The 17841-nt window shown below is 44.4% G+C and overlaps 2 protein-coding genes across 2 annotated transcripts in view; one reads left to right on the top strand and one right to left on the bottom strand.

Moving 5' to 3' along the window:
• XRRA1 (X-ray radiation resistance associated 1) overlaps positions 1-2547 on the top strand; it is a gene marked incomplete at its 3' end in the record, with an annotated part of 47693 nt that extends 45146 nt beyond the window's left edge. Inside the window, exons 14-17 of the mRNA XM_084249461.1 lie at positions 573-771; positions 1499-1614; positions 1838-1943; positions 2294-2547. Of these exons, the coding sequence (XP_084105587.1) occupies positions 573-771; positions 1499-1614; positions 1838-1943; positions 2294-2547 (675 nt within the window). The remainder of the gene's footprint in view (positions 1-572; positions 772-1498; positions 1615-1837; positions 1944-2293) is intronic.
• Positions 2548-12547: 10000 nt separating this feature from the next.
• Positions 12548-17841, bottom strand: part of RNF169 (ring finger protein 169) — a gene marked incomplete at its 3' end in the record, with an annotated part of 75740 nt that continues 70446 nt past the window's right edge. The window contains exons 5-6 of the mRNA XM_084230146.1: positions 14168-14267; positions 12548-13732 (exon numbers count right to left, since the gene is read on the bottom strand). Of these exons, the coding sequence (XP_084086272.1) occupies positions 12548-13732; positions 14168-14267 (1285 nt within the window). The remainder of the gene's footprint in view (positions 13733-14167; positions 14268-17841) is intronic.

The raw sequence follows: 17841 nt of genomic DNA, 5'->3' as shown, positions 1-17841 counted from the left end.
CTTACCTTGGGCGAAGGTATCACTTCCTCTGGGCAGCTTCTTGGCACCCTGGTCTGGGTTAATGTTCCCAATAGGCTCACCCAGAATCTTATGCTTCCTGTTCTAGCATTTTTTTAAAATAAATTTTATTTTCATATTCCCCATACAATTGCAACCCCCTTATTCTGACCCCAATCCCTTCCCTCCCCGCCCCCCACCCCCCATAGAGTGTCTCTGGTTCATAGTTTGTTGATTTTGATTTTCACTTTCTTATAGTTATTCATTTTCCTGGTCCCTTATTTAAGTTTTCTAGATTCCTGCTATGAGTGAGACCATCCGGTATTTTTCTTTTTCTTTCTGGCTTATTTCGCTGAGCATGATCACTTCCGGCGCCAGCCTACGGCCATACCACCCTGAACGCACCCGATCTCGTCTGTTCTAGCATTTTTAAGGTCGTCTATTTTCATGTTTGCCTCCTCCCACCTCTGCCCTTGTTCTTGCCCCCCGTCAGGGCCCAGCCTGGGGGTCAGCAGAGAACTGATGCTTGTTAGCGTTAATGGACTAGACTAATGTGTTTTTCTTCCTGGAAACAGGTGAATGCATTGCCTTCCCCCATCCTCCAGAGGGATCACTCAGACTTGCAAGAGAAAGGCAAAAGGAGGCCACAAACAGCACCCAGAGAAGTAAAGAAGACTCCGAGGAAGCTCTTATCTGCCTCCCTCTCCAGCAAGTACCACGGTTATGAGGAGCTGCTGACAGCCAAGCCCGATCCTGCCTTTATTGAGCCAAAGGGTATGTGACGAGAAAGTCTCCAAGGCCCAGAGCCAGTTGGGGAGAAGCCAAGGCTGCTGCCAGGCCTTGTTTCCCTGCCAGGGTGCTGTCCTGTCTGAATCTGTACACCGTACCCCCAGGGGGTCCTGCTGTGGAACCCTACATGTTGGCACCCCTAGCCTGAGTCCTGTTGGTTTTGGGAGCCACAGCTTGCTCATATTCCAGCCAATGTGGGCTGACCTGCTCTTGTTGGAGAAGCCTCTAAGAAGGATTTGCTGTACAAGCACTCAGATTGGCCAGATTTTCAAACTCTTCCCCGGCCCAGTGAACATCTGAAATCTCCCCCTATTTGGCTGGACCCCTATTTGGTTTGAGGCAAGGGAGGCCGCGCCCTCTCTGAGTTTCACACTGAGGCGTTAATGGTATTTGTACTTCCGAAGGAACTGGCGCTCAGCTGTGCCCTTGTGGGTGTCAGTCTATCCCAAGGTTAATGGGGTTGCACTGGGGTCAGCCCTTTCTGCTGGGATCTGCACTGAGAGGGGACCCGTGGTCATGCCTGAATGATGGCCCTCCAGGCACTGTAATAGAGCAGGCGGAGATGAGCAGGCAGTGTTTTCCTTCTTGGGGTCTCTAGACTCCTTCTCCCCAGGGCTACTGCAAGGTAGAGAATGAGGAAGTTGGGCCCGGCAGCCTGGGGGAGGAGAGGGAGGTGTCTTGCTGATGACTCAGCCTCGCCTCCCTGCGCTAGGAATCCAGAAGAACACGCAGGCCCTACAGCACATGTTGAAGCACCCGCTCCTGTACCGCTCCTCCAAGCCGAGGCTGGACACCCTGCAGAAACGCTATGTCCCCAAGGAGAAGCGGGTAGGTGCCTACCTAACTGAGCGTGAAATGACTCCTGGGGTCCCCCACAAATGTGCACAGATGTGGCTATCACCCAGGGACCTGCTAAGGGGCATGCATTTCCAGTGCCCCCCAAGGGCTCCCCTGCCAGTTGGGGTGACCACGTGAGGTGAGGCCAGGAATATCTGAGCCAAGCCTGGGGTGTGGAAGTGGGACGACACACTCCTCTCTTGCCTTCTGTCAGACCCAGAAGATCCCAGCTTCATCCCCACGGAAGACTCGAGCTCAGCTGCTGGATGACATCCTCATTCGCATGCGGGACCCCCGGAACATCACAGAGGCTCCACTCGGTAGGGCTCACCCTCAGCTGCCAGGACTGGAGAGCTGAATTACTCAGCTGCTGGCCTAAGGGCTTGTGTCAGAGCAGAAATGGTCCGTCGAGAGTATTAACCCCTGCCCTTTCCATGTGCAAGTGGAGAAACGAGGCCCAGAGTGAGGCAGGAGGCTGCCCAAAGTCATACAACCTGTCATGAACTAGAACTACCCTTGAGGAGGAGACACTGGCAGCTCCTCAAAGGCCCAAGGCTCCTCCCACCCCATCCCACTTTTGGGGGCACACTGGACCCAGTCCTTGTCCTCACTCTGGGCTAGGAACCACCTAGGGTGAGCTTGGTGCCCCTCTGGGCTTCTCTCCCTGCAGCTGCTGTCCTGCGCCGGCAGACAGAGCAGCGCCTGGTGAACCAGAAGCAGTACTTGGAGGCCAAGAGACTGCTGAAGGAGTTCCGGGCACGCTATAGGCGGCTGGTGCGCAGCTCAATGCGGACAGTGTTCGGAACCACAGAGCCAGCCCCAGCCCGCCCTGCACTGAGTGAAGGCCAGACTAAGTTTGGCCACTTCCTTGAGTTCATGGACGAGTTCTGCCAGGATCCCGTGGCCGGTGACTCAAGAGACTAGGGCTTGTGGGGTGGGGGTGGGGGTGCAAGCCATCCAGCGTGTGCCCCATACCCCACATCCTCCCCCATCCCCAAGGGCACCTCGCCCTCCACTGGGACTGCTAGGCCTATGTGGGCCTTGGAGTTGGGCTCAGCCTTGCTGGCTGGCTGGCCGCAGAGAGTGGGGAACTCACCAGAACCACCCCCCCTCCCCCCGCCCATGCCAGGCTAACAGACCCTGGAGCCTGGGCCAGCACCAATAAAGAGTGGGTGCATAGCACAAGGTACTCACGCATTCTTTCTGGGAACCGGGGGCAGGCTGTCACACTGGAACCACATCTCTGACAGACAAGGAGTCTGTGGGAGTCCTGTGGGAAACCTGCCCGAGCCACATGCCTACAACAGAACTGAGATGATCACTAGGGTAGGTGGGGGTAGGTGGAACAGAGACAAGGCACAGAATCTAGGGTTCAGTGGAGTTAACTAGCTTGTTCATAGACAACAAAGGGAGGAGGGGGACCTGGAGCCCTCCAGGCCTCGGAATGAGCACCTTTTTAGTAGGGCAGCTTTTACCATTGTAAGGGAAAATGGGGTGGGCAGGGGAGGATTAGGAATTGTCGGATGGCCATGTACACAAAGGTGGGACAAGCTGAGGTCCTCTAATCCCATATTTAAGTCCCTAATTCAGGACAAGGTGGGCCGTGGCTCTAAAAGAGTCCCTGCGACTACACAAGGTGAACCCAGACTCACAGTAAGTAAACCGACTTCTGGCAAGGCAGCCAATGGAGTCACCCCATTCTTGTGAGCGCCCAAAATTTAGCACCTGCGACAGAGGGAGAGCTGGAGAAGGCCCCTGTGGCTGGGGTCCAGGCTGTGCACCTGGGGATGGATGTTGGGCAGGACAGAGTGGCCTGGGGAGCAGGCCTGCAGTTCCCAGAAAGCAGTGGCACAAACTCCCACAACCTAAGTTGCAATTAAGGTGATTATAGAGATGAAGTCTTGTAGCCCCAGGTATGACAGAAGTATGGAGTATCTGCCATATCACAAGCGTGAGAGACTATGAGGACACAAATACTTTCCTACTATCACACTCACAGCCTCACACATGTAGACTGGAAGGCGAGTCACTCATAGTGGCACTTGTGCGCAGGACATGTTGCTGACTCTCCACCTTGGGCCTCAGACCCAAAAGCACCCTTCTGCTATTATTAGTAAGTAGGATCCACCTCCACCCTGAAAACTTTATTAGGTGCCAGTTCTGGAGAACCATCTGGCCTAAAAGGCTCCCAGGAATACCCTATTCCAGCCTCTCAGAAGCTTCCTACAGCCCCCCAGCAGGTCATTCAGCTCCTCTTACCCGTCTAGTGATAGGGAGCGCATTCTCCAAAGCCTGTCTTTACTTGTGTTGGGAAAGTATTGGTAGTTCTAGCCATCAGACTAAGCTACCTGCTTAAGTTCTTCCAGATCTTAGCTCTGCTCTTTGGCCAAGAATGTGTCTGTTCTTTCTACCCAGCCAGGCCAATCCTTCACCAATGTGAGAAAATACTAAAGAAGCTACATTTACCCACTGGCTTTATTGCGCTGCTGTCAGCAGATTATTATCAGAACTATTTTCCCTTTTATATACTTGACATTGACCTTTGGTGCTGAGTCAGGGTTTTTACATTTCACCATCTCAGCCTCAACCTAGAGTTCCAGGATGCCAGGGTCATTCGGAATTCTCAGTTGTTGGCTTTCCTATGGTGGAGGCTGTTTGGAGGGAGCTGAGCACTGACCCTTTTCCATCACCAAATCATGTCACTGTAGAATTTGCAGGAAGGAAGCCATAAAAGGCTACCCGGGGACTCTGCTACCCACTTAGAAGGGCTTGTAGACTGTGCTGTTTCTAGGTCCTACCTAGAAGACTGAGGTCAGACCACGAGGGCTAATGTTTCTTACTCATCCTTTCAGCCTCAGCTCAGGCGTGTCCTTGAATTCACCCAAAATGTGACCCTAGATGGTTGCAGTGTACCACCAGGAACTGGTGCTCAGCCCACTGCCTGGGTCCTGGTGGCACTTAAAATTTATTGGCTGAATTTACTGGGAGGAATGAATGATATAGTTCACAGGGGCTGGCTTGACGGGATTATACAGTTATTTAAGGAGACTAGAAGCCAGTGCTGGTATGTTCCCACAGGCACTGCCTGGGCCTTCCCTTAAAACCACCACGTTGCAGAAAAAAACAGCCCTCCAGCCTGCCTACTGTTTTAAGTATATGAGGCAGAGACCAGACTGCCCACTCCCCCACCCTCCCATCAAGGTGAATTTCTGCCTCTCCGGAGCCATTCAATCATATACCAGTTGTCTATTCTTTCCAACTCATATGTAACCTGGACTTACATTACCAGGGTTCAATTTTAACCCCATCTCATTTATTGTATGATACAGGGCAGGTTATTTAACTTTGCCTATACCATTAGGGGGATTTTCAATATCTCTGGGTCCTTGTGATGTTGAACACACACTTTGAGGTCTCAAGTAAGCAAATTCAGTAGGTTGCCTGCATTTTGTATAGTTGGAAACATAACCTAGTCCTTGTTTGAGTAAAACCTCAGACTAGACTTGTCGAATGAAAGGGGATTCGTAACTAATCACGGAGGCTTTGGGTGGCGGCCACCCTCCCTGCAGCCAGAGTAATCACCCCTCCCGGCACACCTGACGTGCCAGAAGCTTCATCCCCAGGCTGGTCCCGAGTCCACAGTCCGCTGGTGGGCAGCTGACTGCCACATTCTTCTGAGCCTTCTCCAATCTTCTCTTTTACCAAGAGCAAACCAGAATAAAGTCTCTCCAAGATTAATTAGGTAGGCCCATTGTTTTTCTAGTCCCCTATCCAAAATGCCAGTGAACACCGAGAGTCAATCAGATGAGGCCACAGGGAAACCGATTTAGAGGCAGATTGTGCCTCACAATCCTTGCTACCTCAGGATACCTCCCACCCCAATAGTAGGTGCAGGGGGGAAGGCTCTGCCCCTCTATCCCTGTTAGGCTCAGTCTAAGAGATCCAGTTCAGAACACAGCAAGAACCATACTGTTACCCACGGCCAGTGGAGAAGGATGGAACCACCTGCAGCTGATTTGAGCCAGCGCAGTAAAAAAAAAAAGCAGTGTGGACACAATTTCCAGGCCAGTAGTAACTGTGAGGGTCATAGTTCCCCATCTGTAATGAGGGCTTTCCCTCACACCAAGCTGTAAGGGAATTTTTTTCATGTTTTTTTTAATTATTATTTAAATTTTATTTTTATATTCCCCTTACAATTACAACCCCCTTATTTTGACCCCAAGCCCTCCTTTCCCCACCCCCCAACCCCTAAAGAGTATCTCTGGTTCATAGTTGTTTGTTGATTTTGATACTTACTTTCTTATAGTTATTCTTTTTCCTGGTCCCTTATTTAAGTTTTCTAGATTCCTGCTATGAGTGAGACCATCCGGTATTTTTCTTTTTCTTTCTGGCTTATTTCGCTGAGCATGATCCCTTCCAGCGCCATCCATGTTGCTGCAAATTGCATGTGTTTATCTTTTTTGAATGCTGAGTAATATTCCATGGTATATATGTACCACATCTTCTTGATCCAGTCATCTATTTTTGGGCATTTGGGTTGTTTCCAAAGCTTAGCTATTGTAAACAGTGCTGCTATAAACATAGGGGTGCAGGTGTTCTTTGGAATTGATGTTTCTGTGTCCTTTGGGTAAATACTTAGGAGTGGAATTGCTGGATCATATGGAAACTCTATGTTTAGTAGGTCAAGAAATCTCTCTGAAGAGGAAATGCAAATGGCCAACAGGCATATGAAAAAATGTTCAACATCACTTGTAATCAGGGAAATGCAAATCAAAACTACAATGAGATACTATCTCACACCAGTGAGAATGGCACATATTAAAAAAACTAGCAACAACAAATGTTGGTGAGAATGTGGAGAAAAAGGAACTCTCCTGCACTGTCGGTGGGAGTGCAAACTGGTCCAACCACTATGGAGAGTTGTGTGGAGATTTCAAGCTATAAGAGAATTACTAAGGGTATGTGGAGTATAATCTGTCACTTTAGGGCCCAAGAAACAGTGACGTCGTATTCTTATTATCGCCAACCAGTCTATTGTTTCCTGCTGATTATTTTAACAGCTTTTCTCTTGAAGAGGTTGTACAAAATGATTTCAAAGCCCTCCACCCAAAACAAGTGCTGATTAAGTGTATGACTATTAGTCTTTCAAACTGGCTTTACATGTTTACATGGAAACATTTGTTCTGTTGGGTAGGATACTGACACCAAGAGGATTGTGATGAATTCTGAACAATGGTCTCAAATGAGGGTATTAAAAAAAAAGAAATAGATTTCCTGGTACAGCCCTAAAGACAAGGACAGTGTCATCCTGTACATCTGCTCTTTACTCAGAACTCTTTCCTGGTGCCTCAGAAGTATGACTTGTTGAATATGAGAATGATAGGTATAAATTGAAAAAACTTAGAACTCAAAAAGACACAGCTATACACCATGGAAATCCCATCCCACCTCCCAACTTCTCATCATTCTGAATGCCAAAGCAAGTCACTACAACATGGGACATCTCCCAGAGCAAAGATAGCACCAAAGATCACACACCACCCATAGTCTAAGCTTAGCCCAGGGATAAGACTTTGACTAGAGAAAGAACATTCATATTCATGAGTTTGCTTTACTGTATTCTCAACTTGGGCCTCTCCTCAAGCAGGCAAATATACATTAAAGAGTGCACTTTGGTATTGTTTTAATAAACAACACATCATCCCATTTGATTTCATGACATTTCCTTGTTGGCAGACGCATCCCTGAGGGCACGCCCTGTTCTGAGTCCTCTTATCTTTGTCAAAATGCTCTTTATGATGAGCTGGAGAAGAGGCAATCAGGAGAGGCAGGACCCAGCCCATCAGGACCCAAGCCCCTTCTCCAATTCTAACGCAGACAGCAGGTTGAATGAAATGAGTATACAGTCCATTTTCTATTTCTAGGTGGGAGGAGGAGAGGCCCTAAGGAAAACCGTGTTTGTACAGAGTTGAAAGTAAACAGCACTATCAGGGGGAAAAATGCATTCGTTGGCATTTAAGACAAGATTTTCCCCTTGCGTAGTTCTCCTCTCACTAGGCTTTAAGTGTTTTGCCAGAGGCTGAGGGTTGAAACCACTGCTGCCATCCGTTGGCATGGTGTGGAAAGCAGGCAGAACAAATTGGGAGATCTGACTGCTGCCATCCAGAGCCAGTGCCCAAAACTACCCTTGAGCTCTGAGGGCTTGGTCTTTGAAGAGTGCATTGCCTGTTTCCCCCCTATGTTGAGAGGAAAGGAAGATGAACAAACTTGGCTTTACCTTGGCTTTGTCCAACCAGTTCTTAATTTGAGACACCAGAAAATGTGGAGCATGCCCCAGGTTGGAGGTTGCCTCCCACACTTACAGACGTGAAGGAAGCATTTACTCACAAAGCAAATGTGTGAATTTCTTTCTAAGGAAGAAAAAGAACACTGATAATGCATGAACAATGTGCATAGTCTCGGCACTTTTCCTTCATTCAATTTAACCAGCTTCCACACTGGTGACCCTGCAAGTGTGAAGTCCTTCTCTGTAGAACAATCTTCTTCAGGAAGTTACCGCAGGTGACAATCACGGGCAAAGATGCAATTCTTGATCTTTGGAGAAAATCTATTCAGCAGCCTCTATTTCCTAGAAATCTCCCCTCTACCCCTCCTCCTTCCCCTCAAAAGCAGGCTTTTCTCATTGTGTCATAAAACTCATAAGCAGTTTATGCTCACTTCTAAATACCAGGCCAAAAAGACCACTCTACAGGCTGATGAGGAAAAGACTGGTTGAGAAGACTGAAGTCCCTAAGAAAGTACTTGATTTTCAAAGGGAAATGAAGTGTTGGCTAGTTGTTACCTGTGACCATTAAAATGATATTCCAATCAAAATATATCACTTCCCAAGATGACATATTTGCATTACTCATACTATAGGGGTTTTTCCCTACCAGGTGTATATTAGGGACTATAGGTCCATCTTAATTCTAACCAAAAAAAAAGAAAGAAAAAAAAAAAACCTGTTGAAAGCCTCCTAAATCATTTGGGTGTCCCTCTTACTAGCAAATCATGGGTGTATAACTTAAAAGTCTATTTACTTAGATCCTTCTGTTTACAGTAGTAAACAGGGCACAGGACACTGGATTCCATGTTCCTCCTATCTTAAAAAAGAAAAGGGGGTAATAAGGGCGAAGTCTGACTTTATTCATTCCAAACATTTTATGATTATGATCCAGCCTTCAATTTTTCTCCCTTCCACCTCACTCTCTTCTGGTAAAACTGAGGAAATGGAAATGAGGGTTGCAATCAAGTTCACAAATACTGATCGGGGTATCGAAAATGTTCAAGGCCGCCTACTGGGTGCCACATAGCATCCTAAGATCATCGCTATGAAAGTAGCCTTTCAACAAACTCTCCAGCCACACATACATTCAAATACATTTCATTAGACATTGAACTCAAGAGTAGGGAATGTCCTTTTTGTCTTTGTATCTCCATTACCCCGCGCAGGGTTGGCACAAGTTCGAGGCTCAGGAAATGTCTGTCATATGGAACAGAAAGGGCAACAGCACAGCCTTCGGTCATCAGCTTCACCAGTCCAGCACAGTGGCGCCTTCCTATTTTAGTCGGTTTGTAATCATACAGCAATTACTTAAGCAGCTTTAATCTCTTAAGGGCATTTTTCCTTTAGGGAAAATGAACAACAAAAACCACCAAAACTCAGAGGGCATTATCACCAGTGCTTCCTCTAAGCAAAAATTAATTTTTTTTTTTTAAATGAAGCCACTTACAATTTTCTTGGGAAGCTTCAGCCAAGAAGAATTAATCTTTCAAAGAGGGGCCAGGGGCTGAATGCATAATCCCCTGATGTGACACCAACCCAACAGGCCCAGATGACTTCTTCTGGCAGGTACAATCAACTGGTCATGATTATGTTCCCAAAGTATCTTCCCCACTCTATGGAAAAGAGCTGAGATCTCCCTCCTCAGGGTACCACCATTTCCTGGATTTCCCATCAGAATAACCTCTGTTATCCAACCTCTCATAACTTCCCTTTTAATAACATAGAATGCTTATGCACAAGCAAGGGAGTTAGTAGTGAACTGGATTCCAATGATTTGTTTGCTTTTTGAAATTGTGTATCTCTCATTCTAGCTCACAGACCCTCACCATTCTATTTTCCTTCCTTGTCTTTATTCCTCCAAACAATTCATGCGAACAATTCCATTTGGGACCACAACAAACAAACAATAGAAGGGGGGACTTTTTCAGGAAGGGTTCAGGTTTTAGTTATTAATTATGGGAAGCAACTTAAAATACAGGTAATACCTTAGTGGTTTTTTCCTCCTCCAAAGCCTTAAAGATTAAGCCTCATCCCTATCCCTGTTTTAATCTAGACTGCTATGCCTGTGTTTGAAGGACTATAGCTCAGCTGGAAGTTTGGAAAACGACAACCATCAGTGCCATTTTCGGCACCAGTAAGTAGGTTCAAGGTGGGGCGGGGGGGGGGAGTCAGTAAACTGGATCCAGCATTTGGAATAGTTCTCAACAAGAAGTAGCTTCTCTCTCTAAACCTGAAGCTAAAGCTTGTTGCTACTGCTATGCAATTTCTTAAAATGAAATTATTACTTTTGGGAAATATTTAAAATATATAATCTTTATCTATTAAAAATATTTATCTTTCTTCCAAAACCAAATAATCAGTTCCAACTGAAAAGTGTTTTTCAAATTACTGGGGACATAGAAAAAGGTGGCAAGTGGAAAAATATGTCTTTGCTACTACCGATGAGACTAGCCTTCCAAGAATATGTACTAAGCTCAAAAAGGAACTATGAAATGGCAGTAGCGGATATTTTCGCTAAGGGCTTGAGGTTACCTCCCTGTCCTTTGCAGACCATTGCTAACTTTTCTATCTTGGGCACTAATATGCCCTCCAGCAGCAGCCTTTCGAGGGTATATGTTGCTGATGGGACGCAGAACTGAAATGGTGTGAATATAAAGAGACTGATGTATGTTTTAAAAACACACATCTGCACATGTGCACACAGACACACTAGGAACACAGAACACACAGATTCAGATGAATGACACTCCCCACCAAAGTGGTCACTGAGGAGGTTCCACGTATATCTCATGACAACCACGATGCTTAAGACATCTCTGGAACTTCTATTTGGGGACTGTTTATGAGCTGTACAAGGATGACTGCTTTACAGCTGTCCCTCATTCATGCTTCTTGATAACCACTTTCTCTTAGAGAGACTTCAAATAGTTTCTAATGTCAAACTTAAAATTTTTTCCACTATGATTATTCCCAAGACTGAAGATTTACCCAGAGAAGGAAGGGGGAGTCTTCTACCAAGAAGACTCAAAACATGATATAATAAATCACTATTGACCATGATCATTGAATTACTGTTCTGGACCTTAGTTTCTGCCTTAAGAAGGGGAGGAGGTTGCAACAGATGACCAGTAAGTTTCCTTACAGTTCTGATATTTTAGGAGCCTGCATCTCTAGATATTTCTAGGCTTTCGAGCACAGTTCCAGAAAGGTTTTTGCCAATGGCAACATCATTGGAAAAACTATGCATAATCTGCTGGGGCCACTCAAGGGGACAGGATACGCTGGGATATATAAGCTTTGGAAGGTTCGTTAAAATGCCATGACTTAATAGTAACAGCTCATACATGCACAGGGAATGTCAGCCCACCTGAGAGTCCCTACAATCATATCTTAATCCCTATTCTCAATGAGCCCAGATGGGCAGAAGCACCAAGCACCACCAGGGATGCAAAAGACACATGGTGTCACCAACTATGGAAAATAAACCCCAAAGGTCCATGGGACTGAATTTACTAGCTGCATTCAGCTAGATACCTTGTTTCCATAGAATGGAGTTTCAGCGCTTGCCTGACTTCTGGCCAAACTTTTTGGATTTTAGATCAACATTGCAGATAACCCTTGGCCAAGCAGAGAGTAATAATGAAGTCCATCTGTATATCTACAGGGGTAGAATCCACTAGGAAAACAGAAGGTTGTAAACTGTGGGGGTGGGGACAAGTACACAGCATTTGAATATACTTTCAGTCAACCTTCTTTATCTGCCTGTGGATTTTGCACAATTCAGCTTTTCCTGGCATGCCCTTGAGTTGCAATCCACTACGGCAACCTGTTAATGTGAAAAATCCATGGGATTTGTTGTCAGGAGACCCAGTGGTCAGCTCTGCCATTCAGTAACTGTGAAAACCTAAATATCTGCACTGCAGTTTCATCATCTTAAAATGGGTCTAATGCCACTTACATGTTAGGTCTCTTGGGAAGACCAAATTAAACAATGACTATGAATGTGGTCTTTCAATTATACAGCATTAATCAAATGTTATTTTTAAACAGGGAATGTACATTAACTTTTGTAGAAACATACCTCAACTGATTTCATTAGGTATATTTAGTTGTGGCAGGGGAAGGAGGGTGGGGGGGAAACGTGACAACTTATCCTTTTGGATCTGCCAAAGAAGTACTGTTCTAATTCTTTAAAAAGACAGAACTAATTTTTATCTGCAAGGCTGATTTAAAACACCGTGCTACTGAAAGAAGTCAGGAGGCCTATCACTTTGGGAAGGTATCCCCTCTTTCCTCTACCATTTTTAACTTTGACCACTGTGCTCCTGAATCTGATTCCAAATGGGTGCTGTCAGATTTGGCCCAGAAGTCCACAGGCGTGGGTCACTTGGGAGGTGAGGAGTGCTTCTGGCCTGGGTCTCAGGGAGGCAGAGATGTAGTTCCCTTCGATACATACTACCAAGGCCCTGGAACCTCTTAGAACCACATTAGACAGTGTTTTGCCATTAAAAGAAACCCAAAGTGAGAACACTCAGCTCTTCAGGAAAAATGATCAAGTCCAAAGACCTCTTAAAAATAGGTAACACTATTCGTTAGGTGCTACTTGGCTCCCGCCATGTTGCTGGACCGTAAGAGATACTGATCCACACTTCCTTTTCGCCGACTCACAGTCCGCCTCTCGTTGTCAAACATGCGCTGCAACTGCAGAGCCAGCTGTCGGTCTTCTTCCTCCTGCTGCAGTTTCTGCTCCATCTCTCGCAGTACTGGGTCTGCTGGGGCCAGACCTACCTCACCACTGCTTTGTCGCAGTTTCTTAAGGGAGCCATTTTGTTCCAAGTGCTTAGTCTTACAGTGTCTTTTCCGGCCCCGACGCAAGGAAGGAAGTGGCTCCTCACCTCGGTTGTCTGCAAGAACACCATTAGGCAGATCAAAATGATTTACTGTCTTCAGCTGTTTCTTTGTTTTCAGGACCCCACCCAAAACACTGTTTTTGGGTAGCACTGAATTAACTGCGGAGATTTTCACCGCAGCGCTGACACAGATTTTGTCTAAGTTGGCATCTGCAGTTGACCCTGACCCTTCAAACTGTTCTCTTTCCAAAGATGTCCCACTGGCTCCCCCTTTGACTTCTGAAGAACAGCAGGTTTCCAATGGAATCTCACTGCTTCTTTTACTATCACTGCCCTGTCCTGCTTTTATTTGGCTAACAGAGGGGAAATAATCAAGGTCAGTGGGAGTGGGTCCGGTATACTCAGAGAGCAATTGCCCACTGGACAGTCTTGTATTTAAAGCCACAAGTGGTTTCTCCTTGCTAGAATGGATAACTTCAGAGACTAGTAAGTCTTCCCCTGTTTCTGGAGCCAGAGAGGTGAGAGTGGCTTTTGAAAGGGTCTTTTTGATCTGTCGCTCCTGAAAGATCTGTTCCCACTTTTTGAGGATCCTTGGACTGGCCTCATAAGAAGTCTGCTTTTGCAGGCTTCTGTTTAGGTTGCGGGGTGTTGATTTGATGATCAGGGGACTGAGCACACGGCCATCAGGAAGTCTCTTAGGAGGAGTACATGGCGAGCAAACAATAGGTTTAAAATGGTTTAACTCTTCAGAGATGCTGTCATTGCTCTCAGGGCTGATGGAGCGCTCTGGCTTGTGCAGGGAAGCCAATGATGAGAGAGAGCTGAAGGGTAGACGCTTTTCAATGGTTAAGTCAGGAGCTGAGAGGCAGCGGTTGTTCTGAGTGGATAACAGAACACCAATGATGGGGTTGGACGCTGGGGTCATAGTTGTGACCTGAAAGAGATGAAAAGGTCATACATACATAAATATACACATATTTTCTTCATAATTCCTTCATGATGGAAGGGTAAAGTTAAGAAAATGGGAAAAAAAAAGGGTAATATGAGCCTAAGAAATGGGGGAAGTCCCTGACCTAAAAAGCACATCATTTAGCAGAAATTCCCACATACTTGACACAACGGATAAAACTGAAAATCTGTAGAGAAAACAAAGTCATCTACAACTTATAAAAAGGTTCCTCTACTGGCCATCATTACCGCCATGTGGCTACTGATTCAAACTCTTTGCTTTTACATGTTTGTAGAATTCTCCAACAAAACTAGCATGCCCAGCACCCGGTCTATCTTTTCTCATGTTCGACGGTTTCTTTCATGGCAGAGTTGGTGAATGGATGGCACTAGAGCACCCAAGAAGATGCCTGAGGTATACCTTGACTTTGCTCGTTGGTGCTGCTCTGAGTCTGCTTTTTGCTCTGTCCTGTGCAGTGTCACTGCAGCTCTGACTCCTTTCCACCTTGGAATTTAGATTCCTAAAAAAGAAAAAGTGAATTGTCAAAAGGAACTCATAAGCTAGCTAAGGAAAAAGAATGACAACCTGGTCCATGTTTTCAAAGCCTCACACCAAGAAAGTCAATTCCCTTGGGCAGGAAAACAGAAAATGAGTTAATTTATTAACAAGCACATTAAAGAACAAATCCCATCAAAAGCGAAATGGTCCTCTAGAGAGGATATCTGGATTAAGCCTTTATTTCCAAACTAGACCCTGCTTAAATGAGGCTGTTTTGCTCAAGCCTGGAGAGATGCAGGGATACTTCACTCCCCTCAATAGGGTGGACACACTGTTAAATCACCTTTACAAACTTTTTTCCTTTTATGAGGCCCAAATCTCTCCTTAAGCAATCTAAATCAGTCATGAAATAAATATTTAATCACACACACACAAAATTCTGATTACAAAAATGCATAACAGTGCACTAAATTTTTATGTAGGGTGTCAAAATTAAATGTAGTTTCTCTCAATTTTTACAGTTTGGCTTCCAAAGGCCTAATCCTGGTGTTTTAAGAGATTTCAAGAACACATGATTTTTTTTGTCTCACATGCATTATATTAAAACTTCATAATCCAAAACCTATACTAGGGCCTCCCTGGTGGTACAAGGGGTAAAGATACAACCTATGAAGCTATCCGCAGCCACTGCTGCATGAGTTCGGACCCTGGCTAGGGAGCTACCCACATGGCGCAGCAGACCTCTCCTGTCTCACTCGCTGCTCTCCTCAACAGTGTATTTCAGTGAGTCTGCCTGTTCTGTTCCCTCCTCTGTCTCTGGTGGGTCCTCTCACCACCCCCCACCCCCCAGAAATCTGGCCTATACCCTAGTTCTTGTATGCATAAATAAATCTTTAAAAAAAAATCCCTATCATAGTACCTATAATACAGCATTAATACGAATTATGTGTAGGTGACTGCCACCTACCCTACAGATTGTTAGTAGAGATCCTTGATTATCTCATAACTCACCTTTTTCTCCCACTCTCTTGCCTAATATTTTTCCTAAATATTTGTAAGAATAATATTTTCCTAAATATTTGCAACTGATATTTACCCATGCTAGAATTCTATTAAACCAGCATTTATCACTCTCTTACTATGTACCAGTCACTAATAAGCATTATCTGGGCACTGGGAGTACAGAAAAGAGTGAAATATAGTCTAGGCCTTTACAGAGTTACTTCCAGTGGGGCAGACAAGTGAGCAATTCAAGGAAATACAGGGAAAAGGTGTAACAAAAACAGGCATCCCTAAGAAACAAAATACAGCATAAACGAGTTTAATTACCTGGGATGGAGTGAGAGCAAAACTGGGAAAGTCTACCTGTGGCATATGTATTTTGAAAGAAAAATAGGAATTTGCCAGAAGTCAATATGGAGAAGTACCCATGCAAATGATCCTAAACAGAAATTATTTCCTTGAATGCTCTATTTAGCTTTGGAAGGGAACACATTGTATCTACTCTCTTATGCAGCTAAAAATTTTATTCTGCCAGGATTAGCTCAGAGAAAACTTACAAAGGCGGTAAAGGGGCACATTCCCAGGATGCCTCTCCATGATAGACAAGGCTATCCTACCTACTCACAATGGCTTCTATTCCACCATTTCTGAGTTATTTCTCCTATTCAAAACCCTCTCATCCTATATCTCATGACCACCACACCTAGCTAGATGGCTCCAATGTGATGACCAATCTATGCTATGATATTAATAGCAGGCAGCAGTGACCAAGCTACCCCATGTCTACACAACCAAGAAAATTCAACACTGAACCTAAAAAAAAATAATAATGTGGGTGTTGTACTACCCAGCAGGAGATATATTTTGGAGCAGGTATGAAATTTCAACATTACCTTATAAAATAAAAAGAGCAGCTGCTGAGAAGTCAACTTGGTTTGTATTTTAACTAGAATAGTATTAAAATTCATTTGCATTCTCAAAACTCTCACAAACTATCACTGGTGATAAGTCACCCAGAAGTAAACTAGGGGCAGATGAAACTGCTGTGGTGACAACAAAATACCACCTCACACCTGTGAGAATGGCCTACATTAAAAAGACTGGAAATAACACATTTTGATGAGGGCGTGGAGAGAAAAGAACCTTCATACACTTTTAGTGGGTATGTAAACTTTTACAGCCTTACTGGAAAATAGTAGGTAGAGTCCCTAGAAAACTAAAGAAAGAAATACCATATGATCCAATAATTCAGTATCCGAGTATGGAACGGAAGAATAAAAAACACCAGTTTGAAAAGATACATGCACCCCTATGTCCATGCAGCACTAATCACAGTAGCCAAGACACAAACACAATGCCCATCAGTGACTGACTGGATAAAGAAGTTGTGATACAATGGACTATAGTGTGGATTATGAGTGTTTTGGTGGTGGGTGTAGTGTGGTAACAACACCTGAAGGGGGAAATCCTATACCTCTAAACCACAAACAATGCTGTAAACAAATATTATCTCAATCAAATAAATTTTTAAAAAATTTAAAAAAATAAATGAAAACAAGATAACACCTCATATCCAGTTGTGTCTCAGTTACTTTAAGAATATAAGGAGGGTAATGCTAGCCTTATGGAATGAGTGAGCTGAGAAGTATTCACTTTTAATTTTTGGAAGAGTATAAGGATTCATGTTAATTCTTCTTTAAGTGTGTGGTTGAGACACCAGTGAAGCCATCTGGTTCTTGATTTTTCTTGTTGGATATTTTTTTATTATTGGTTCAACATTTTACTTGTTATAGTTCTCACTAGATTTTCTCTTTCTTTTTGAGTTAATTTAGATATTTTGTATGCTTCTAGAAATTTGTCCATTTCATTTAGATTATCTAATCTGTTAGCATAAAATTGTTCATAGTATTCTCTATAATCATTTTTATTTCTATGAGGATATAATGTCCCCACATTCATTCTGGATCTTAATAATTTGAGTATTCTCCCTTTTTTTCTTGATCAGCCTAGCTAAAGGTTTGTGAATGTTGTTCATCCTTTCAACCAAAAGAACCAACTTTTGGTTTCATTGATTCTTTTTTTTTAAAGATAATAGCTTCTTTTTTTTTTTTTTAACAGATTTAATACAAGCATGGGTACAGTCAGAAGCGTGGGAGGGTGAGAGAATTCACCAGAGCCAGAGCAGAGAGCAGAACAGACAGACTGACGAAATACACTGCTGAGGGGAGCAGCGGGCAGCAGGAGAGGTCTGCGTGCCATGTGGGACCCTTGCAGGTGGCCGGGGATCAAACAGGTGCTGTGGAGGCTGGCGGCAGCTTCGCAACCCAGTGCTTAACCGCTGCGCCACCAGGGAGGCCCCTGGTTTCATTGATTCTTTATTGTTTATCCATTTCATTTACCTTTCACTGTAATTTTTACTATTTCCTACTTTTGTTTGATTGTGAGTTTAGTTACCCTTCTAGTTCCTAAGGTAAAAGGTTAATATTTTTCTTCTTTTTTAATACAGGCTTTTGCATCAATAATTTTCCCTTTGAGCACTGCTTTTACAACATGTTTTAATATGCTGGTTTTGATTTTTATTCTTCTCAAATTAT

The sequence above is a fragment of the Talpa europaea genome (genome assembly GCF_964194135.1).
Source record: "Talpa europaea genome assembly, chromosome: 1".
NCBI classification, from domain to species: Eukaryota; Metazoa; Chordata; class Mammalia; order Eulipotyphla; family Talpidae; genus Talpa; species Talpa europaea.
The sequence above is the reverse complement of the archived record's forward strand: the minus strand, read 5'-3'. Positions and strand labels throughout refer to the sequence as shown.